Genomic DNA, 24,102 nt, shown 5'->3' with positions numbered 1-24,102 from the left:
TTAAAGGTCGAGGGGCGGGGGAGATAAAGAGGGTCTCGCGTATCTACGCCAAAGATCTGACTTAATGACGATTTTACTCGTTATTAGAATTTACAAATTTTTAAAACTCGTCCCTAGCCCGAAAATTAAGCTTTTGCCATTTTATAATAATTAAAAATCTTATTTTAAAAACTTAACAGATGTTATTGGAAAAGTAAAGCGACTCGTTAATGGAATTTATATTTTGCCTTAATCTCCATTAAGCGGAAGGCGCGCACTTTCACACGTTTCTTAATTAAAAATGGCGCTTCTCGATACCGTGGTTTCCTCGATTTTTTTCGTCGCGGATCTTTTAAAATTAATTGTTTTTATGTTCCGAAACCGTGTCGTCTCTTCTTCGCTTAATTTGTTATCACTACTAGGCGCGCGCGTCTAGTAGTGATAAGAAATTAATTGTAAAATTAAGTTATATACAGTATAAAAATGGTAAAAGGGTTTGGTCGCATTTAATTTTGAAATAAATATTTCAAAGAACTAAAAAAAGAACGTGCGTGATTGATGAAATAGTTCCGCAAACGAAGAACGATTACGAGGAGGATAAAACTTCGACTCTGGCATTAACCTACGAGTCTGTTGCCGGGTGTGCTCTTATTTCGTCAATTACGAATGTTTTTATACTTCTTTGAAATATTTATTGTAAAATTGTATTTTCGTGGTTGATCCGGATATTCTCTGCATCAAACGTTTTAAAAACTGGCGGAATATGCGACAAGTTTTTGATGCCGTTCGAAGAAGGCGGCCTTTCCGCTAAACTCGGGTTCTACGAAATATACGGACGTTATTTCGTCCTACTCCGAGGCTCGCTTACGGCTTCGATTTTCCAACAGTTCGTTCTTCCGTACGGTGGTTTTACGAAACTCGGCCGGACGAGGAAGACTACGTTGTGGCGCGAAGGGTAAGGGAATGCGGAACGAGAGTACGAATTGCGTGTTTTGTCACGTTTTATGTCTTGTTGGCAACAATAAACGTTTAATATCGCTTGATAAAACCGATGGTGGACGACTATCGAGCGCGTTTTTACTGTCGCCCAGATTAAGGCTCTTCGTAATTTGGCGTAATTGTTTTTTCTACGCCCTGATCTTATTTTCCTATGTTTTGAATTCGGGATTCTGCCTCAAATATGTATGTAAATAAGACAATTGTTTAAGCGTACGGTATTTCGTTCTTCCGATTGTTACTAATGCCACTCGTTTACCGCCGCAAACGCGATGCTATTAACTTATCCAAAGTAGTACGAAACCTCTCGGTGTTGGGCGAGGTACTCTTGCCCCACAAATTACTGTTTAGTAATATTAATAAAGGAGAATTAGGTTTAAGTAACCGAGCTAGTTAAACTATCTCATTTAATTCAGATTAGCGAATTCAATTTAAATGGAAATACACTATGCCTTACAAGGAAATATGAATCTTGTTTGCTTATTTGTTATTAATTACGGGATCTTAATTGTATTTCAACATCTCTTGATATTTAAAGCAAATTTTAACTAAGAGCGACTCAAAGAGCTTTTTCGATACTTCACACAACGGACAAAATGCCTTACAATTGTGAAGTTGCCGAATTGCGGATGAACAAATGTCAAAATTTATCGAATGTGGGGTGAATGGAAGCAGTTATAAATAAGCTCGTTCATTTACGCTAAATCTTCCGTTCTATAGTGCCCTCTCGTCAACTGTTGGAGATGGTCTGTAGAGTGATGGTCCGGAAGGGTCGGACGAGATGCTTCTATGAGTGTACGGAAGTCGAGTGACAAAGTGTCGAAAACCAAATCAGTCCAAGGCGGAATGGTGAAGTTAGGGACGAAGAGACCGTACGCAGAGCAATGAAGACTAGTCTGATAACTCACAACGTGAGACAGAGGAAAGTCCGCTTTTGTCCTACAGATCCAGGCTTTTAAAGGATTCTTTCCTCGGATCTGTAGCTTTCCGATTGGTCGGTTTCTTGTATCCAAGTAGATAACAGACCATTTTGGACTACGAAGGGTCAAATTCGACACCGCGTTTTATTTGATCAAAGGAAGTTAATTGCACCTAGAAACTCTTGCTCGTATTTAACTATTCTTTCGAATTCTTGTAATCTCCGCGCTAGATCTCCTTTTAAGTCATTTTAAAAGCTTTTTTTCCCTCTCGACTAATAATTTTATTCTTTCCGATTTTATTTAGGTTTTTCTTCCAGTTTTTTCCAGCGTTAGAATCAAAGCTCGATCCCTCGATTTAACACTTTTATTAAATTTTTAACACGTGAACTCCAGTGTCGCTCGGGCCTAATACAAAATGGACATTCGGTCACTAGCTTACCAGCAGGCAGAAAAGGAGAAATTGAAGCATTCATTCAAACACGAGCTTCATTTAGCCGGAAAAGACTAGGCTTGTTGTTTTCTTAAAAATACAGAGAAATTTAATGTATCATCTTTATCCCTTCGCCAACCCGAAATCACAAGTGTTGTTCAAGAAATATTTTACATTATGCTACAAGAACTATACGATAACATAAAATTTGGCTCCACAAAAATGTTTAACATGGATCATCGCAGTCCCAGAAAATTATCAAAAGTAATCTCTGTAAAAGGCGAAAATTGTGTTAACAAAGTTACATCTGCAATGAAAAATATGGAGAACCGCCACCAGAAGAATGGATAAAGTGTAAAGAATGGTGTGCATAAAGAATGCGCTGGCTATGACGGATCAGGAGAATTTGTTTATGATCTTTGTAAATATAAAAATGTAAGATGTATTGCGCACTGTTACCCCACTATTGGGGCAGGAGTACGCATAAAAATGGGTTATGATAAACACTATTTTTGTGTATGTCTTATATACTAATTACATAAATAAAACATCCATAAAAGCTAAAGGTATGTGGTATTGTTTTATAGTTAGAGTTTTAAAATACGGATAATTGTGAGTGCATTAATGCAAAATATAAAAACCACGTACTCTTTCCCCACATTCCTTAAGCGTTAACTGCCAGGTACACACGTACCGGTATACTTGGCAGGTATAGCCGAGCAGACGCGCCTGTCAGGTATACCCGATCGGCTGGTTAGTTAGATTTAAATGGCGCAAAGGCCTCTTGGATTAAACTGCGCCAACTGCGCCAAGCGATCTGCATCTCCTCTGCAGATCGCTTACCTGTCGCGTTGCTGTAACTATATTATCCAAACCAATTCTAACGAGCGATTATTTACTGTGACATCCTGACAAAGACGGGCTGCAACCTCTCGTTACAATGTTCAGCAGGATCTAAACTAGAGGGGGGCAACTCCTATTAGTTTCGAGGAAGTGGGGCGGGAGTGTGAGATTTCACCACAAATGGCTCTAGTCTAGTCACAATATTCATTATTCAAACTCATACTAAATTGATACGTCTGCTCTGTGTGTCAATTACTACACTAATTTTTTTTTTCTAGGGAGGGGCAGCTGCCCCTAGAAAAAATTTCCTGCCCTCGCTGGGTACACCCTTGATAATGTTCTCAACTCTTTTAATTAATGGTGATCTTGCTCCTTTATGTCATACTTTTTCTATTTCATCTGTCGACACGACTCTATTGCTATCTAACTCCGTTGAAAGGAAAATTTTGAATCCAAGTAACGTTACTTCCGTTCCAAACCAGAAGTTCCTATATAGTTAATCTGGCCTCCCGCTCCTAAGCTTTCTACATCTGTTCTGGACTTTCGTCAATCTAATCTCTTTCTCAACATTAAGAAAGAGCATACAGACAAACACAGACGGACGACATCGGAATTTATAAGATAAAGACGTTTATCCGAATCAATTGTGGACTGGAGTTGTTCGGATAACTTATTTTTCGGTAACCGATTATGTACGAAAAAATATATTAACCTATCCCGTGTTGAAATTTTTCTCCGTTGCGTGTCGCTTCGCGTTGAATTTTCGTCGATGTCAAGCCTAACGAAAACTTTTTAAAATAATAATCGTGATTATTGTATCGTTAAAAATTATTTTTTTGTTTTGTACAAATAAAATAAATATATTGAAAAATATAAAAACCAAAAAAATATACTTTAGAAGTTGATCTACTATCAAAAACGTTCGATTCAACACCACACACAGTCCTCAAGAAAACATCGCACAATAGTGCCAGTGCTGCCAGCTAAAACACACACACCAACCAAAAAATATTGGAGTAGCCCAAAATTGCAGCGCCACAGCACTACCGAAAATTTAAATTTGCCGACTGGAATGCTTTCGGATAACCGACGTTTCGGATAACCGACGCTCTACTGTAATTATATTGAACTTGTTTATTTATTAATTACGTCAGATAGATAATCTATTAAAATTACATTTAAAGAATTAACTGATTGCCCCCGGAAGTCGGCTTCTTACAGAAACGCAACTTCCCTATCATCGAATGTCACGGTACGCCACTGCCAAACTCTTTATACGGTTTACGTTTTAATGTTTGTTATATTATATTACTGTATTTGATTTATATAACCACAAAGATTATCTTACGTAAGGTTTATCACCGGAGTAACCAGTCTAAAACAATTTAAACATTCGTTATTCCTCCGCTGTACACAATTTAAAGAATTTTTAAAATATGTTGGATCGTCACTCGGTGTGATCGATCCAACATATTTTAAAAATCCCTTAGGTAAGATAACCTTTGTAGTTATATAAATTAAATAGTACAATATAATAAAATATAGAAAGGTTAGAAGTAGAAAATAATCTAATAATCTTAATTTTGGTGGTTACTTTTTGCTCGAGCAACGCCGGGCTCGTCTGCTAGTGTTTTATAAACTACGACATTCATTATAGAAAAGTAAAAATCTCTCATTGAGCTAGGAAAATTTCATTTTTCTTTTTTCTTACACGAGGCCCATCGTTTCACTCAGATATGAACTTTCAGAGACTCGACGTCCCAAGAGTTCTTTTAGAAGTCTTACGCCAGAATTATCCCAAGTGAACATCTCCGCTAACGGAAACGAAACGGTTTTTAATGATCAACAGATTTCTACGAAAATAAACGGTTCGAGCCGATTTTATTTCTCGTTTGTACATATATTAAGATGCCGACCGACAACTTTATTAAATTACAAAATACGTACAACAATATTTACAGACGACGCGACGGATATTGTCCCGTCCCGTTTTTAAATTGTCGGAACGTTCGAGAAATGGAGCGTTTAGAAACCGGTGTTGGGCGCCGAGCGTTTTAACTCCGTTTACGAAGTATTTTGGCGGTGAACGGCGACGAGGGGTTTCTCTTTTTTGACGCTGTCGCCGGATCGACCGAAAATACCTCGGTCCGATCTCCGTAACGCCGCCGATTCTTCTAGCTCTTCTCGAGAGCGATCGTCCGAGATTTCGCGCAGTAGGTTGGAGCTCGTCTCTTCGTTCTTGTCGGATTCGGAGTTTGTGTCGCGGGTAGCGGCGCCGTTTATTCTTTCTTCTCTTATCTCCCATATCTCTGCTTCTGTTTTGACAAAAATCAAATTCTACTTAGACGGATATTACCTTCGAACTTTTACGTTTTTAAATTCGAGAAAAAACTGGCAGTTTCGAGTCTTATAAGCCAATTATACGTACCTATTTTCGAATCGTTTTCCGAATTATTTTCTAGAGATCTTTTACAAGTTAAGAGGTAGACAGCCAGTAGATACAGAAGTCCGAGTATTCCGCAACTGGCTCCCAATACTCTAAACGTGACCGGCGCGCCGAACGTGCCCATGATGCCTCCTCCCACGATGGCTGCGGTTCCTCTCCCTGGTCCAAACACAAATCGTTTCAAAATTTGCCTTTTTCGACTTAGCAAATTATAAAAAATAGTAAAAGGCGATTAGTAATAATAAGTTACATCGTTCTTATATCATATACGGAATTAGATGAAAAATGGAAAATAATTTGATTTTAATACAAAAATATAACTTAATTAAGTAGATTTCGGTAGAAAGCGGCCGGCAAACGATTTACATCCGTACAAAACAATTTGTAAAATATTTTATCCTTCTTAAACCTTCGTAGTAGGGTTTCTCATTTCCCGGTCTTTTGCTTGTCCCGGGATTCCGGGATAAAAGTGAACTGTTTCCCGGGATCCCGGGAAATCCAGGGATAGAATCAATTATTTTTAAGGTATACTTGAAATTAAATGATACAATTATTTTTCATTTTTAAAAATAATTTTAAAGTTCTGTATCATCCAAAATCATATTAATAATGCTGTGTAAGATATTGTGTAAGATATATAATAAAAATTACCTTTTAATTACGTAGAAATTTTCACCAATAGAAAAAAATTTATTAAAGTTTGCTAGAAACTGCATACAACAACAACAACAACAAAAATGCTTTGAATTGAGTAAAAATTAAAAATTGAACTTAGATCAAACTTATAGTTTAGAAGGTAATTTTTGTTTTTTAAATAAAATATAATACAAAATATTGTAAACTTTTATAAGATTTTAAAAAGCAAAGATGATCAATACTCCGATCACTCACTCTAATTCTTATTTTAGTAACGAAAAGTCTCGCTACCGAGAATGCCCTTTCCGATTCAATTGGTGTGATTGGAATCGTATTTAATGCATTTAAGAGAAGACAGATATTATGTGTTTTTTCACCCGTAGCCTGGAAGATTTCGAGTTTGTTTTCGAGATTGTAGTACTTCTTTCGCTCTCTAGTATTTTTGATTTGTCTACCTCGGCTGCTTTAATAGCGGCATCGAGCTTATAGCACGATAATTCGGCAATTCGTTTGGCTTTAATAATCAGGTTTATGAAGAAAAACTTCATACTTGCAGACTTTATACTCGTTTGTATCTTTGCCCAATTTGCACAATCTGGCGTTACTCATTTATTGAAGCTACTGGGCATGGTTAAAAATTAAAGACAGCGTAAGCACAATTATTCCAGATATTACAGGTTCCGACAAGTAAAGAATTTTTATAGTCCTGCCACAAATAAGCTACGTATTGATTATCGACCATTTGTGACATGCCATAACGAGCAAAAATAAAAAAAAACTAATAAGTAGGTTTAAAATTAATAAATACAAATGTATTCTGACAGTGAATGAGATAATTATGCTTTCTATTTGCAAAATTTCTTAACCTTAACACAAAATAAGAAAAAAAGTGAATTTTTAAGAAATTTGCGGGATTTACCGGGTTAAAAAACAACCGGGATCTCGGAATCCCGTTTGAGAAACACTACTTCGTAGGTTTCGAAAATCGTAACGGTACTTAGGGATTTGCGTTATGTTTCTTTTGAACTCGGTTAAGTGACTCAGACCGGACCCCCAACCTTTACCGCTTCCCAGCTTTGTTATTTTACGAAGTAGCGGTTTAATATTTCGGAATCGATAGTTTAATATTTTTCATTTATATATTGACGTCTAAAATTATTAAAAAGCGCAGAAATGCACGCATCAAAATAAAAATTGTCTTAATTTTAAATTTACTAAATTTTTCGTATTAATATCATTATGGTGTTAGTGGAATTTACGCTCCGTGGCACGTATACTGTGTCGGATCAAAGTCGAAGCGTAACTACGGAAAAAATCTGGCAACAGTCGCTTAATTTTCCCGGCGACATTTAGTGGCGCCATCTGTTATGATATGTCATTAAGAAAGCATTTTATATTTTTAACTATTATATTGATAGAATGGAAAAAAACCTTAACTTCCAGGGTAGGAATGGGTTTTATAAAAATTTGTATGCGCTAGTAACGAGTAAAATCGACATTAAGTCCGACCCTACGGGAGATATACGCGAACCCCTTTATCTTCCTACTCCTCAACCTTTAATCACCAAAATTTAACAACATCGATCCCCCTAATAAACAAACCTCCTAGTAAAATTTCAGAAATGTTTGACGAAAAGCGCAACGGCTATTAAGCTTCAAAGATAGTGAACAAAATCGTGTCCCCACACGAACACTAACGTCCATACATACATAAATTACCTCCGAATATTTTCGTATCTCGACGTTTCGATGTTCCCCGAGTCCTAAAATGTAAAAATGTTCGGGGCCATTTTTTGACCGATCTGAAATTTCGCAAATTTTTTATAAGATCACTTTTTTCTTATTTTCTGTTAAGGTTGAGGAAATTTTGCAAATAGAAAGTGAAATTAATCCATAAACTGTGAAAATACCTTTGTATTTATTAATTTAAACCCGTATTTTAAGCTTTGTATTTATTTATTAATTAATATTTATTAGTTCTTTAAATTTTTGATCGTTATGGCACAGATTGTTAATAATCAATACGTAGACTATTTATAACGGGTCTGAAAATTTTTTACTTGTCGGAACTTGTAATATCTCGAATAACGAGCCGATGCCGTCTTAATTTTTAACCACGTCCAGTAGCTTTAATAACTGCATTACGCCGGGTTGTACAAGTTGGACCAGGATACAAACGAGTACGAAGTTTTTATTCGTAAACCCGATTATTAAAGACAAACGAACTGCCGAATTATCGGGCTATAAACTCGATGTTTCTATTAAAGCAGCCGAGGTAGACAAATCGAGAATACTGGAGAGCGAAAGAAGTACTACAACGAGTGTCGAAAACGAACTAGAAATCTTCCAGGCTGCGGGTGAAAAAACACATAGCATCTGTATTCTCTTAATGTTATTTTATTTCATTATCTACTGATATTACAATAATTTCATATTACAAAATTAATTTTTATACTTGTCACAAAGACCTGTTTTTACGGTTATCGTTCTATTTTATTTACTAGTCGCAACGTGGTCAGAAATGACGGGAGATGAAATGCGCCTCCTCAATTTTAAATTGGGCCATGCTTCGGAACATAACATCGAATATTTATTTGAATAATAATTTATTTTCTTGAATGTAAGCCATTTTAAACTCAAAATTATTACAAACAGAATGGTAATCGATTCACCATCAAAATTTTAAGTATTAATTGTTCTTAAAAATTGTTCTAAGAATAGGATTCGAACATGGTTGACGTAGAAACGCCTATTTGGCCAATAAAAAACGGTGGCTAGAGCTATACACGATTCTTACCAGACACACAATAATATATTAGTAGTAATACATTAATACGTAATACTATATAATCAATTATTATAATGCAAACTTTGTTCGGGACGGAGAGCGAACCATTACGTCGACCATTAAATATTTGTCGAGTTAAATTTCTTTTATGCTATTTTTCGCTTAAATTACACAAAACTGCCAACGGAAAGTCTTTGGACGTCTGCAAAACTATGTAAGAACAATGACGGCTTTCGACGATATCGACATTTGATCCTGTCGAAATTTCGATTAAATCCCGGATATAACGCAGTACGAAAGATACAGACATCATAAAGCAGTTTTCGGTTGAAAAGAAGCTCCGCGATATCGGCCAGAATCGCGTCAAACTACCGACTGACTCGCGAATGCCTCTTCGGAGAGACGAAAGGATTCGTGACTGCCGTATACATTCATTGACGACAGATCATAAAAATTTTAAAAAGCACATTTCAAAGGATAACACTTGCAGGAAAGTATACTACACACCACATCGAGTCGCAAGCTTTTAACAGAAACGTACTACTTACATAGATATAACCAAATAGCTAATATAATACATTAAAAACTTGTATGCAAACACAAACTACTACGTCCTCGGGAACCGTGCCGGGCTAAAAATACACACCTCAGACTGAAGTAGAAAACAACACGAACAAAATACTACGGCCAGAGTCGTAGCGACGCGTTGGCAACGGGCGAGTGCCAAGGGCGAGAGACAAACGGTTATGCGCCGTGAACTAAAACACTAATGCATTGCCAAGGGTGCCAAATACATTGCTGCGACTCTGAATATGCCGTACGAAAACTATTATCACAAAACAATCCGTCGCAACAGACCAGGTATTAATTCACTGACAACATTTACCCTCCAGAACCTTTCCGAGAAAAATTTTAGCAGAAACATTTTTTTTATATATACGATCGGACTGTTTATGCTATTTTAATCCATTAGCCTACGCGTATTCGCGCTGAGATCTATAACCTACCATTTTGCACTTACCCGCGTTACATTTTTACTTGTATTCCATTAACTTTCAGTTAGCTTTAATACGGGTATACCTCGACTTACGTCGTTTCGAGTTACGTCGTTCCCGATTATACGTCGTTTGTCAAAAAAGTATACGGAAAAATAAAAATCAAGTTTAAGTCATTTTATTCGACTTTACGTCTGTCCGCCACAAATATTGAAGCCGTAACATCACTAGTAAAGCGTTTAAAGCACATAAAATCATATTAAAATATATACATTTACAAGTATGTACTGTATTTACAGTACAGTACATGCATTCGTAAATTTAGATTACTTTTCTCTGTACTATATTAAAAATTAAAATTTTTTTGTTTGTAAGCTTAAAATAGATTCTTATTAACCATATATTATTAAAAATGCATTAATAAATAAAATACAGAACTGGGAATAGTAATTTATGGTTTTTCCTTGTGACAAGTAGATTCGAAGACAAGTAAATTCGACTTACGTCGTTTTTCGACTTAAGTCGTTTTCCTGGAACCAATTACCGACGTAAGGCGAGGTATACCTGTACTTTCTAATCGTTTCTTTTTTATATCGAATGTATTGTATACGTTTTAAACGTTTATGGCTTTGGTTATACATCTTTTACTACTAGACTGGCGCAGTTTGGCCCAGGAAGCTCGCGCCAAAAATCTAACCGACCGACCACATTCATCGACAAGCAAAATAAAATCACGTACAGTATATCATACACATAACTGTACTAAATATCCATAATATACGAAATACCTAGAATGAAACTCTAGTTCAGAAATCCACAAAATAAAGCGTCCGTAAAGAATGGATAAGGTACGTACTTAATGTATGTAGACTCGTTCGTTGCACGGGCTTAATACCGCATACTTTGCGTAAAAGTCTAGAAACATTAGGCTTCACGAGTCACCACGGTAGGCCTACATACATCGCACTACGGACTACGTGAAGCGTGTTTAGTACGGAAGGATGCCGTACTAAACACACGTCACGTAGTCGGGAAATTCCCAAACACAGATAGGTCTACATACACGAACAGCATAAAATCGAAAGATTTTTACTAGGGTTTCTCATTTTTGTTTAAAGTTAATTCCCGAGAGAGATCTTTATCTCTGTTATGACTAAATAGTTGACTAACCAAAAATTCATCTTTACATCCCGTCAGATGGTCCAAATTTTTAATCTCCATTGGAGGAGAATTTTAGTGTAAATAGGTGATTGGCGCCAAACTCGGGCGCATACTACGAAAAACGCCATATGTAATAGGCGCATATAAAAGTAAACGCCATAATCTATTTATTTGTGCTCCCGTACGCCCCCGTATTATCGAATGGATATAGTATGGAAACACTTAAATATTAAAACTTACCGATGGAATAATGGACCACTTTCAACAGAGATCCGCCGGATCCGATGAGGTTTCTGGGAATTACGTAGGAACAATATAAACTAGATGCCACCGACATCAAGTGGTAGGTGAGCAAATCCGTCACCGCCAAAAGCACGCTCCACCATCCGTCGGTGATCAAAGAGTAGCATATGTATCTTCCGCAGTACATGAAGAGCGACAGACACAAGATGTTGGCGCATCCGAACTTTTTTGCGATCGGACGATATTTCTTTAATAAAGGTATCCCGCTTAAAGATCCCGCGGTTATCGTCAAACCGAGTATATACTTCGGCGTGTTAAAGTCTAGCAAATACCAAAAGAGGAAGGTTTCCAGGTATCCCCACATCGTGCCGATCCAAAACATGATTATTACCAGCATGACGTATTCGGCGTGACACGAAAGTTGTTTTAAATCGTCGATCCCATTTCTGGGAAGCGGGTAAAGTTGAACGTCGAGAACCACCACCGATACGATAACGACGGTTACGAGAATGTTGAATACGTAGACGGCGTAACTGTAATCCGAATGGTTGATATCCACCACCAGTCCCACCAAAGGAGGAAACACTGCGGTGGCTAACGAGTTATACACGTTTAGCATGGTGTATCTCCCGTCGGCAAATTCGGTGGCGACGTTTAAGCTGTTTTCCAAGAGGAGAAGAATTACGGCCACCAGCAAGTGTATAAAACAGCGAAGAACCAAATACAGACTAAAAAATAACCACCTCTTGTATCCGACGTAAACGCATTCTTCGTTGTCGAAGGATAACGTAGAGGTTACGTCGTTGACTTCTTGGAATCGACACTTTAAGGAACAATTTCCCTTGTTTAAATGAGGAATTATGATGGGACAAGACATGTGATGAAACACCAGTTGATGCCAAGTCACCGCATCCACCGGATAATAGCAATCCGTACTCCTGTCTTCGGGAGAATTCAGATAGAGTCCGAAGGTGAAATTTTCGGACAGAGTGTTATTAACCTCTACCACGTGACAGACCCGGCCCACTTCGTCGTCGAAACATAAATCGGCAACGTTGACGGGTTCTTGCAGATCGGCTCCGTGGTTCGGACACTGGACGCTGCAGGCCGTAAACTGTAAATTGATGATGTCGTTTCCCTGCACGGGACTACAAGTTCTCTCTTCCCCGCACTTATCCACGATGATCCAGGGTTTTATTTTCGTGCCGCAGACGAGATGCAGGGAATGTTGTCGGTGTTCCGGAGGTGGCAGAAACGGGAAGATCAAGAGAGCCGAAACGAAGAGCAGGATGAAAACCAGAGAATAGATCAAGAGGCTTCGATAGCTTCCCAATTTCTTGACCGCGTTGTTGATCAGAGGAAAACTCAGGATCTGAGTCAGCGGTAAAACGCTGCAGATGACCGCCGTTTCGTGTACGGTGAAGCCGAGATACTTCATGTGAATATTCAAGAAAGGAAGAAGACTGGAAACGGCTGAAAAAGAAATAAAAAAAAAATTAGAAGAAAGTTAAAATCGGGATTAAAAAATTTCTTTCTATTTGATTTAAACAGTTTTAATTACGATAAGGGCAAATTGCACTAGATCTTACCGGCAAAAGTGAGAAATACGACTATCTTCAAAGGAATTAGAACCCAGTCCACGGGTCTGCAGTCACAAGCCATTTATAATCGATTTGTCTAGACAAAGAAAAAAAACGAAGTAAAAACAAAGATGTCTGCTATTAATTCATTGGCATTAGCGAACGAACGTCTATTACATTCATCGAAATTTAATGTTAATATCGAGAGATTTTCGGGTAGTCTAACGTCAACTCCCATTGGTGAAGCTTCGGATACTAAATTATGCCGATGATTAATTACCAAATTAATTATATTTCTTTCGGCAATCGGCAAGTTACTTAACACAATATTGTAATTATTTATTTTAATCGAAGTTGCGGAAAGCTCGTACGAAACCCGAAACGGGATAAATACGCCAATAAGGATCTGTTTATAATAATTATCGTAATCCTTATCGGAAACAAGTTAAATATATCTGAGGAGGTTTACCATAGCGAAACTATTTATCTACAGATAAATCCATTACTTTCCGCAGTCCGATAATGAATTCTTAATGAAATATGACATTTTTCACCGTTTCTCCTTATCGTGACAGTCTAATGATTTATTACAAGCCGTAAAAACTATCTCTTTACTACTTCAGTTTTACCGTTTGCATTATTCGAGAAAAACCTTTTCTCGTCAGACATTAAACAAAAACTTAAACACCGAAACCAGAAATATCAATAATGACATTTAAAAATAATCCGCGATTCCGAAAGGAAAAGGGAAAAAATGCGTTTAATTTTAAAGCTTTTCACATTATATTCTTATAATTTTGTAAATGAATAAAATACAAATTAATATTTTAATGAAAAGTTTATCGAATCAATTTGTAACCAACTTTAGCCATTTCACAACTTCTGATTTTCTGTCGTTTATTATGAAATTAATACACAACTAAAGACTTTTTCTTTTCTAAAATGCATTTCGGGTTATTTTTAATTGTAACCCATCTTCGATTAGCATTTTTTATTGAGAATTTTAAAACGAAGACGAGAAAATCGACGATCGAATTACAACGCCGCTGTCCAAGACGTAAATTTTAAATATAGTAGAACTAACAAAAATAAAATAAATTAATTTAAATAAATGGAAACGAAGGTTTGACGTAGGTATAAATTGTTGGGCATTAGATAATAAGAGTAGTAGTAACATAAAAGAACAATTTTAATTTAAAACATATGCTCTCTACCTGAAATCGTCATACTTTTCCTGTTAGCAATCGAGTCGTGCCGGTCACCTCTCTAATACCTTTCGGGATAAACTTTTTTGAATGGAAATAACGTGACTTTCGGTTTGCATCGGACGTTCGTATATAGTTAATCGAATCCTCCCGATCCCAAGGTTTCCATATTTGGTCTCGTCTTTCTTCTATCTAATTCCGTTCTAGACATAAAGAAAAGACATACTGACGGATGTTAGTGGAAATTTATGTCTACAATTTCTTCAAATTGCAGCCCAACGAGTAATTTTGCCAGACAATCATCGTTGTAGAAACTTTCAAATTAAAATAGTAAATATTACTGTATAAACTTGACGATAATGTAAGTAACTGTTTCAACAATAACAACTTAAAATGTAAAATTCCTTGCGTTGAAAAATGTAAAAATGAAAAGTAATTATCACCAATTCATAAATTAAATAAATAGGGAAATATAAACAAAAAGAGAAATTATATAAATAGAGAAAATATTTAAAACTTTACAACATATATAAGTAACTTTTGAAAATTCTTTATAACAGTTACTGAGACATGTAATATATAATTGTAATTTTATACTTTTGTAAATTAGGGTTGAATAAAATTAGAATAAATATAAGAGGTGGCATACTCCATGAAAATACTAAAGTGAAAACGAAAACATTAACACCGATCGTGACGGAACCCGAAGCTTACCAGGTATAATTCTATCGTAATACCCTCTAGTATCGTAGTTTGTTAAGTGTTAACTATACATATCGTAAATTAATCGTGGCTGTTCTCTGCGTTTTAAAATCCTCAATAAAAAATGCTAACTGAAGCGGGCTTACAATACTCCCGCAATGAAGACGGCCATCGGGGGTGCCCTACTCTAAGGTGCGAAAGAATATAACGGGATATCTCGGAGTCACCGATCGCTTTCGGCCGTTACGCCGAAGACGTGCGAGTCATTTGCCAAGTCTTCGGTAGCCGGATCGACCTTGGATCAACCATTTTTGTTCAAACGGTACGTCCGACACTGACAATTTACGCGTCAGTCTGGAGAAAACTCGTACGTTTATCAATCAATTCCGTCGCCTCGGTGGGCGGTTTACGTATCTTTTTGGAGAAAACGCCACGTTCGGGGCCGGGGCACGTTCCGTCCAGGCCACTAGGCGCTGAGAGGGGCAAACTTTGTCACCTCCGTTCCGGAAGACCCGGAATCGAATCCCTAAAAATGGAAATCTTCAGAAATTTTTCGGGAGTGGTCGAACCCGGAACGGACCGGACGAAAAGTTCTTTCGCCGTGTCCACGGATGGAAAAAGTTAAAAATAAAACTTTCAAGTTTGAAAACGACGAATAATAAAGGCCAGAGCGTTTTCGTTACCCGCAGTTTAAAATATGGCGCCATTTAACTAAAACCACAAGCGTGTTTCGAAAGCGTAGAAAGTAAAACTCTTTCAAAAAAATCCAGCAACGAGCTGCTTAAGTTTCCCGGCAATTCTGGTGGCGCCATCTGTTACGATATTTTATCTTAAAAACATTTTATATTTTTAGACGCCAACAATGCCGAATTCTATCGGGCTAGACACGGCTATATTACTAAATAAATTATGCAACAGATTTTGTGCTAGAGGGAGGCGTTAGGCGCCATATCTTAATAACTTTAATAATTATAATTTTTAATTAATTAATTAAGTTAATGAAGTCTCTGTACGACGAAAATGATAAAAGGAAATCATCTACTTGACCCTAATGAGCGTAATAAACGAAAATCACCCTTGGCGACGGCATTATGATACACTAATGATTAATTTAATTTTCATTTATTTTCTGTTCGCGCGGAGTGGACCAGAAGTCTGTTAACCCGCCGCAAAAAACCGACGTGCCTCCCAGTTCGAATACCAAACACACACACACACACTTTAGAAGTTGCCAGCGGTTGTCGGCGGTTAACCGACTTTTGGGCCACCCCTTACGTGGGCGTAATTTATTTATTTATTTATTTTTTCCCCCCTCCCCTATATTTTTTTTTCTTTTTCGGCGAGGGAAAGTTAGTTATGCGCTTTTTCTACAGTAGAATGGCTAGTTTAGATAAGAGGGGAGATAAAACTTAACTAATTATGCCGGCTTCCCTTGATGTCATCTGTTAGATTTGGCCTATTATGAATCCGGAAAGATGTTTCACCCCCCTTTTTTTTAAACTTTAAATAAGATGGATTTACATAGGTAATTACTTAGGTAGAGCGTTCACCCTACCAGGAAAATAAATAAGTACTATACAGTATGAATTATACTTACGTTCTACCGTGTCTTGATAAGGGCGAAAAATTGATTACGAATCCGGTCTCGCATGTAATTCCGACACTAAAGGGAATAGAAATAAATAAATAAATAAAAACGGTAAACTCGAGTAATCTGTGCCCAAAAGTCAGTTAACCGTGCGGTGTTCGATTACGGCTGTAGGTAAGAAACATAAGCTAAAAAACAAAAACACCGATTTAGATTATTTGCTTTGGTTAACCGAGTTTTGGGCCACGCTGCAATATTTAGAAAGTATGACACGGAAGTGTTTTAATTGATAATTATAAAAATTCAATAGACTTAAAAGTAGCCAATAGTCGATCGGGAATTTAAATTTTTTTTTAACGGTTGTATGACGAAATTTAAAATTCCGCTCGCCTATTGGTTATTTTAAAATGTATTTAGGCTTTAATTGGTTGATTTGAAAAACGTCACGTTTCCTTTTAAATCGATAGATTTGAATTTTACATCCTTCCAAGAAGTGAAAAAATAAATAAATAAATAAAATTTCGGTTAAAATTTATTAATAAATAATTATAATCGGGCCCCGGATATGAAGGGCCTCCAGAATTTCATTTTTTTTTTTATAAGTGTAGCAAAGTCTATTTTATTAATTTTATCAGTATTTTTTCTGGCTATTAGAAAAGGGGAGCCCACGCTTACGACTGACTTTACCCCTCATAGGTCCTGTGTATGGGGCCTTTTTTGTGCTCTTTTTGAGCAGTAAAGGGCCTAAAACCACAAATAAATAAGGACCNATATATATAATATATATAACCCCCAAACCCGTTGAATGGGTTATATATATAGATACGCCTTGCCGGGGTTTGCGACGGCCAGTTGAGGACCTTGGGAGATGTTTACGGGACGTGGGCGCAATCGACGTTATAATAACCGTCAATGGTTGTACTGGAAGAGGAGATCGAACCGGAGGTCCGGGTAGCGTAACTGGCGTTGCATTTGCAGGGTAAGCGGGAGTTGTGGATTCGAGTCCAGCTCCGGGCCGATTTCTTCTTCCAGTAGTTCTAAATTATTTAAATAAATTAATTAAAAATTATAATTATTAAAGTTATTAAGAGATGGCGCCCGACGCCTCCCTCTAGTGCCAAATCGATTGCATAATTTATTTAGTGATTAATATAGCTGTGTCTAGCTCGATAGAATTCGGCATTGATTGGTATACACTATACAGTAGACCACCCTATAAAACGGGTTCATATAGTTCGGATTCCTGTATGACGGCGAAAAAATTGCGACCGTATTCGTATAAACACGCTAAAAGAGACTCGTATAATTCGGTAAAACGTCATCGCCGACTCGTGTCGCGACAGAATCGGTCGAATCTAGACCAAGAGTGGATATTGTACAAACCGTTGAGTTTAAACGAGCGGCGGACCCACTAAAAACCCTTTATTATTTAACGTCCATAAAAATTATATTTATATTAATGAGGTCTCCAAAGTTCAGCAAAGTTTTCGCAGAAAAATAATTTATCAGAAAGCACGCGAGCGCCATTCGATACGCCGATCCGCGACGAAAACGAGCTTAAGCAAGGGCGTCGTCGAACGGTACACGCTCGGTAAGTAATCCTACAATTTTTTTTTTTGTAGCATAGTCTATATGGATTATTCCCAAAAAATTATACGTATTTTGGAAATGTCGAGTCAAATTAGTCTAGAACCGATTAATTTTATGGAAGAAAACCTTTCAAACAGCCGTAGTCCGTAAACTGCATACGTGCCGGGCTGTGATTGGCTCGTGTATTTAAGGACTCATAGAAAATGGATTTCATAAAAACCGGAACGTATCGTGTTATAGGAGGGGTCGATTGTATTTATAGCTTTATAGTACTGTATATAGGGTTTAGCCATGTTGTTTTCTTATATTTTTAATTATTATAAATTGGCAAAAAGCTTAATTTCGAGGGTAGAGACCGGTTTTATAAAAAAAAATTGTAAATGCTAATAATCGGTAAAATCGTCATTAAGTCCGATCCTACCGGAGACACACCCGATCGCCTTTATTTCCCCACCTCGGCCAACTTTAATGACAAAAATTTAATACAATCGAACACTGTAATAAGCAAACCTCCCGGAAATTTTCGACAAAAAGTATGGGAGTTATTAAATTCCAATCAGTGTAAACGAAATCGTATCTCACAGCCCGCACACACTAACATTCATACATACAGAAAAAAACCCGAAGTTTTTTGTATTTCTCCACGTTTCGAGGTGTCCTAAGTCTAAAACTGTAAAACTCTGGGGAGGGCGATTTTTGACCCGTAGCCGTACTTTCCCTCCGTTATATATATAACAGTCGGGAAAGCAACGAGACTTTATTAATGGGAGAAGAGAGTGCGAAGAATGTTTCAATCTTACGTAAGAAATGAAGAAAGACGACGACAACGCGCATCTTCAATATTTTAAATAAATTTTAAATATAAGTAGAGGTAATGTCCTTTCGGATTCGATCAGCTTAGGTATAAGCTATAACGAGGAATTACGATGGATCGAAGATCTTCGACTCTAATTTCATCGGTTTCCGCCACGAAAGAGGCCGAGAACGGAGGGAATTTTTCTCCCGGCCGAAAGAAACGGCGGAAGTGACTAGCAATGGGCCAGATGGGCTAAAGGGAGTGTACTACCGGCCGTAGCTTACAATTGTTAATAATTTCTGACAAAACGGAAAAATAAAACAAGAAATACAAAAAGCGGGTTTTATAATCCACGTATTTTTATTTATTTATCGGTGAAGAATATTCGCCCGCGGTAATGTCCGCCCCGTCTCGGCGTCGAATCTTAACAATAGACACATCGTCCACCAAATTAATTAACAGCACTTACCTACTTGTCTACAGATCTTTTCGTTTGTTTTTGGAAAATCGTTAGGCCGCACGACCGATTCATTTGCTCGAAAATCTATCGGAAAGGAAAGAAATTAGAGAAAGTTAAGAAGAAAATAATCGTTTAATTTTTAATATTGGAATTATCGTCTTTTAATATTGGAATTATCGTCTAATTTTTAATATTGGAATTATCGTCTATCTCGGTCGGAGCCAATTAATTAAACAAAAGACGTTTAATTAATTGGCTCCGACCGAGGCGAAAAAATACTTTTCTTTTCGAATTTAAAAGACCTTTCACGTTTAGATTTATGACGACGGATAAATAATGATTTGGAAGGAAAAAAGTCGAGACGGAGGACCTACCCGAGGAATAATGGACGTTAACGGACGAGAATGACGAAATATATTAAAGACGATTTACGACAGAAATATTTTAACCAATAATTATTTACGTAATAGAAATCGTAACACGTACAGTAACTTTCTTCCTCAATTTGAACGGATTACTTTTAATGGACGATATTTAAAATCGTTGGTTACTAAAAGAGTGGATATAAATGTTTCTTAATAAACGAAACCGAGCGGCGGTAAATAGAGATAACCTTCAAAGGCGGGTTGCCAGCTTTATCTTTATTTGTATAACTTTTATCTCTTTAAATATTATTCTAAACTACCGGCCCAACGGGAGCGATCCGAAGGGACGACCTATTCTAACTTTCGACCGAATACGTCCTCCATCGTTCCAAAAAACTGCCTGTTTTATTTTATTCCAAATATTTGTTAGACTCGGTACAATACGATATTTAACCCATTTAAATCTTTTTTTTTAATATATTTTTTAAACACCCGTAATTTCATAATTTCCTTATTTTTCTTTTAAATATTAAAAAGTATTTTCGAAAATCTTATTCCAAAAAGAAAAATCTTTAGAACGTATTTAACTATCGTTACGTCTAAATACGTATTACTAAAGATCCTTAAATAAAGTAAGAGAAACTACGGCCGGATCTAACTTACGCCACCGGCTCGGGCGCACGCGATTTCCGGCCGCGTAAGCCGGGTAGCGGCGCGAGCGCGGTGGTAAAATCCCCACGGACGGAGCCGTAATTAGAACGCTGTACTAAATCTCGTTAAATACCGATTATAAAAGTAAAATTAGCGATAACATTTGACGTAATAACGCGCCGTATTGTATACAGTACATCCTTGCCAATATAGCGGAATTCAAATTTTTATACGCGGATACTCTATTATTCGGTGTTAATAAGCCCACGCGGTAACGTAGGTTTATTAACACCGAATAAGACAGTATCCAGGTACGGAGTAGGGGGCTAGTCAATTACCACCCGAAAATAATAAATGTATAAAATGGCGGTGAATTTTTTATTTAAATGCCGTATTTTAAAAGAACTTTTAAAAGAACTTTTTTAAAAAAAATTTTAAAAGAACTTTTTTCCGAATTCTCTTTTAAAAGAGAATTCGGAAAAAAGTTGTTTGGAGGGAGTGGCTAAATACGCAGAATTTTCCGACCGCAAGGAAGAAGCGTTAATAATTAAGCCGATTTTTACCTCGGGCCGGTCGATACTTTTACAAAATACAATGGGATTTCTTGGTATAAAATGATGGAAGAAATATAAAATTGCTTGTGTTTTTTACGAAATTCTGGAAATAAATTTAATTTGTAAAGCGTAAACGACGGTTTATTTTATTTTAACGTCACGGGTCGGACGAATCCGTCGGCAAATCGTTCCGATAGAAACCGAGCTTTACTTTAGATCGTACGTCGAGGTCGGGAAGGTGGGAATTTTCCGTTCGGTAGAGCGCGATTTCGGCACACCCCCGCCCGGATGGCCGCCCAGACCGGCTGGGATTTATACGGAAACTTAGGCAGTTTTAGGGGAAAATTTCGGCTGTAGCGCCCTACTTTTAAGGTATAAAGCCGACGACTTTGTTCCGTTTCGTACATTAAAATCTCGCAGACCGGAAGAAACGTCACCCGAGCGTTTCATTTTCCGCCGACGGAGAAAAGCCTGGGACGGTAGCGAAATCGACCGTCGAATGCGCGGAAGTATTTTATCCCGGAAAAAATTGGAATTCATAAAATGGAGAAAGGAGATTTGTAAAGAAGCGGCGCGGCATCGGAATTAGGACCGGTAGTAAGCCCGGGAGTGGGACGTTGCGCAGTAATTAGATAAACGCTTTCGTCATTGGCTTTCACAATTTGGAAAATTGTCAAAACTTTCCAAAAATTTACATTGGCTCACTTCGCATTCCTTACGTAACGACGGGCAATTTCGTCTGCCGGCGTCGGAAGTCGTGGCCACCAGACGGGCCAGGGAGATGCCCGGCCGCCAAATTCAATTTCGGACTTTTTCGCCGATTTTAACCTACTTAAAATGTCGGTAAATTTGCTACCGGCGTCTTCTGTTCGTCTTATTTTATTTTCTGTGTATTAGGGAAATCTTTCATTTTCCAAGTTTATAACGGTCGGTTTCCGACGGTATATTTAAAAGAACGTCGATTATAATAGAAGGTAGAGGCCCGGTCGGCCCCGGTTATAGCTCGCCGACTTTAATTAATAATCGACGTTCGTTAAACTCCAATGCCTTCCTACACTATACTTTTGTTCTTTGGTTAAAACTCTGAGAAAACGGTAATCGAAAAGCTTAACGTTTCGATTACCTAACTCCACCGAAACCTTGCCTATTAATTCGCCTATCTCGGGATACCGCCGAGTGTAATTTCGGTGGGGTCACCCGCCGGCAATTTGTAATAAAAAAAAAACAACGGCTGGCTAAACTTAAACCCGAACGTAATTAAGAAAGAGTTAGGCACGAAAGAATTTGTAAAAACGACGAATTTAGGGGGAAGAGGCGTCCCGAAGTACTCCCGGCCGGGCCGAGTGGGGTCGTGGGTAGCGTAGTCGACTTCGGCGTGCAAAACAATTTTACAACTTTCCGTCTCGGCCCCGTCGTTATAAGAAGATATTTCCCCCGCCAAATACGTCGAAAGCGGCCCCGGTAATCGGAACGGGTCCGGGCCCACCACTGCCGAATTATCTCACCGCCGGTCGGACGTTTTCGTGGCGGATTTCGACGGGGCCAACGTCGGTCCGGACCAGCCGAGCCGGGTTTTTGAGAAAATCGGCCGCGTCGAGACCCGGTCGAGCCAATCTCGAAAGACCAAGAAAGGTGAAAATTTCGTTTATCGGCCATGGCCGCGGCGTTAAGTCCGTAAGGAAAAAGGCTCCCGGAAGAAATAAGGAAAGGAAGGGCGTCGAGCCACGTTACCTCCTCCCCCGGAAAAACGGCGGTAGAAGGCGACGGTCCGGCGCATTTAGCTTTGGTAAAGTATAGACGACGTCCGACCGTCGGACTTCCGAACGAGTAACGGCAGTTTCCGCCCGACCTAAGCGAAGAAACGTCCGACGAGAAGAGTTAAATCCGCGAAATTTCCGGGCGGAAAGCGTTTAGTTAAAAGGAGGTCGACGTCCGGGTCCGAAACACCGGCGAAGGAAGGTGATGTCGTTAGAGGCTTTTCGAGGACGGAGAGGAGAAAGCCGTAAAAGTAATCGTACCTGATAACCCGCTCCGACGGAATTCGAGCGGGTCGGACGTCACGCGGCGCGAAGGACGGTGGGCAACAGCCGTCGACCTCTCCGCTTTATTTATAAGTCTTATCTGTGACGTCGACTTTCGATACGGTTTCGAAAGCGTCCCAGATAAGAAGAGTCCGAAGGAACCCGCCGACCGCCCGTCGCAACTTAAAAAACGTCCCGAACGGCGCCGAAAAACGCTTCCGGCCTCCTTTTTCCCCGGCGGGACCCGCGGGATTTGGAAATCCGGAAGGGCGGTAAAAAGATACTCGACCGCCGAAGACGGACTAACGGAAAGGGCGAGTGGGTGAAGGGAAAAGCGGGCCGCATCTTCTATTCGTCGGTGGGTGGAAGGCAGGCCGCGTCGCCGGAAAACATCTTCTCTTCCGTCCACTTAATAATAATTTATTTCCCCAAATAAACAAATATTTCGGTAAACGGATCGAGTGCCACTACCAGCGGTCCCCTTCTACCTCCGTTACGTCTCGGCGCCCGACCCAACCGCCTCGACTAACGGTAAGTAGCCTATATATAAACGTCGACCGATCCCACTGCGCTCTCCGAAACCGAGCGCCGCCGCCCTTTCCCTTCGCAATTATTCGTCCGGGGTTTGCCCCGCCGGCGGCGAATTAAAAATGTCTTCGGTGGCCGGCGGCGGGGGAAAAGCGCCGAGGGGTGGGAGCGGGAGAAAAGTCCGAGTTAACGGGCGCGAGGGCGGAGTATTTCCGTCCGGCGATCTACATCGCTATTAAACGAAAGACACGGCGACAAAAGCAAAAGGTACGTACTTTAAAAGCGAGTCTATAAATAAGGAGGAAACTATTGTTAAGTCGTCGGCGACCTTGACTGGGGACCGCGCAAATAGCTGCCGTTGGCTGATAACCCGAATCGCTTCTTTCGATAAATAAAAATGCCGCCGTCCGCCGGTTAGATCCCCTCTCCCCCTCCTCGGCCACCCCTTCCCCTTCTCGACCGTTCGTTCCCATTCTTTCCGCTCTAGTCCCGTAACCTAACTTCGGACGCCATCTCATTTCCCGCCGGAAAAACATTCGTCTACCGAGGGAGAGAAAACTGCGGCTTCTTTTTTTTACGTTTGTTGACGGAAGTTTTGGCAAATGGCGGCGCCTCCCGCATTTTT

The 24,102-nt window shown here is 38.8% G+C and overlaps 1 protein-coding gene across 5 annotated transcripts; it reads right to left on the bottom strand.

The window, feature by feature from the left end:
* Positions 1 to 5,039: 5,039 nt before the first annotated feature.
* LOC111638162 (major facilitator superfamily domain-containing protein 6-like protein B) lies at positions 5,040 to 24,102 on the bottom strand. 5 transcript variants are annotated; one of them, XM_023383816.1, is made up of 6 exons: positions 23,753 to 24,102; positions 19,368 to 19,442; positions 13,027 to 13,114; positions 11,435 to 12,910; positions 5,597 to 5,773; positions 5,040 to 5,483 (listed from the first exon to the last, which is right to left on the bottom strand). In XM_023383816.1, the coding sequence occupies exons 3-6, from the start codon at positions 13,097 to 13,099 to the stop codon at positions 5,233 to 5,235; spliced, it is 1,977 nt and encodes a 658-aa protein (XP_023239584.1). In that variant the 5' UTR covers positions 13,100 to 13,114; positions 19,368 to 19,442; positions 23,753 to 24,102; the 3' UTR covers positions 5,040 to 5,232. The 5 variants fall into 5 exon arrangements, with proteins under 5 accessions (XP_023239584.1, XP_023239583.1, XP_023239586.1 ...); XM_023383815.1 differs by lacking the exon at positions 23,753 to 24,102 and adding an exon at positions 22,947 to 23,029; XM_023383818.1 differs by lacking the exon at positions 23,753 to 24,102 and adding an exon at positions 22,947 to 23,029 and having other exon boundaries at positions 19,372 to 19,442.

The sequence above is a fragment of the Centruroides sculpturatus genome, unplaced genomic scaffold (assembly GCF_000671375.1).
Source record: "Centruroides sculpturatus isolate CEXI.00-Female unplaced genomic scaffold, Cexi_2.0 scaffold895, whole genome shotgun sequence".
NCBI lineage: Eukaryota > Metazoa > Arthropoda > Arachnida > Scorpiones > Buthidae > Centruroides > Centruroides sculpturatus.
This window is presented reverse-complemented; position numbering and strand designations above follow the sequence as displayed.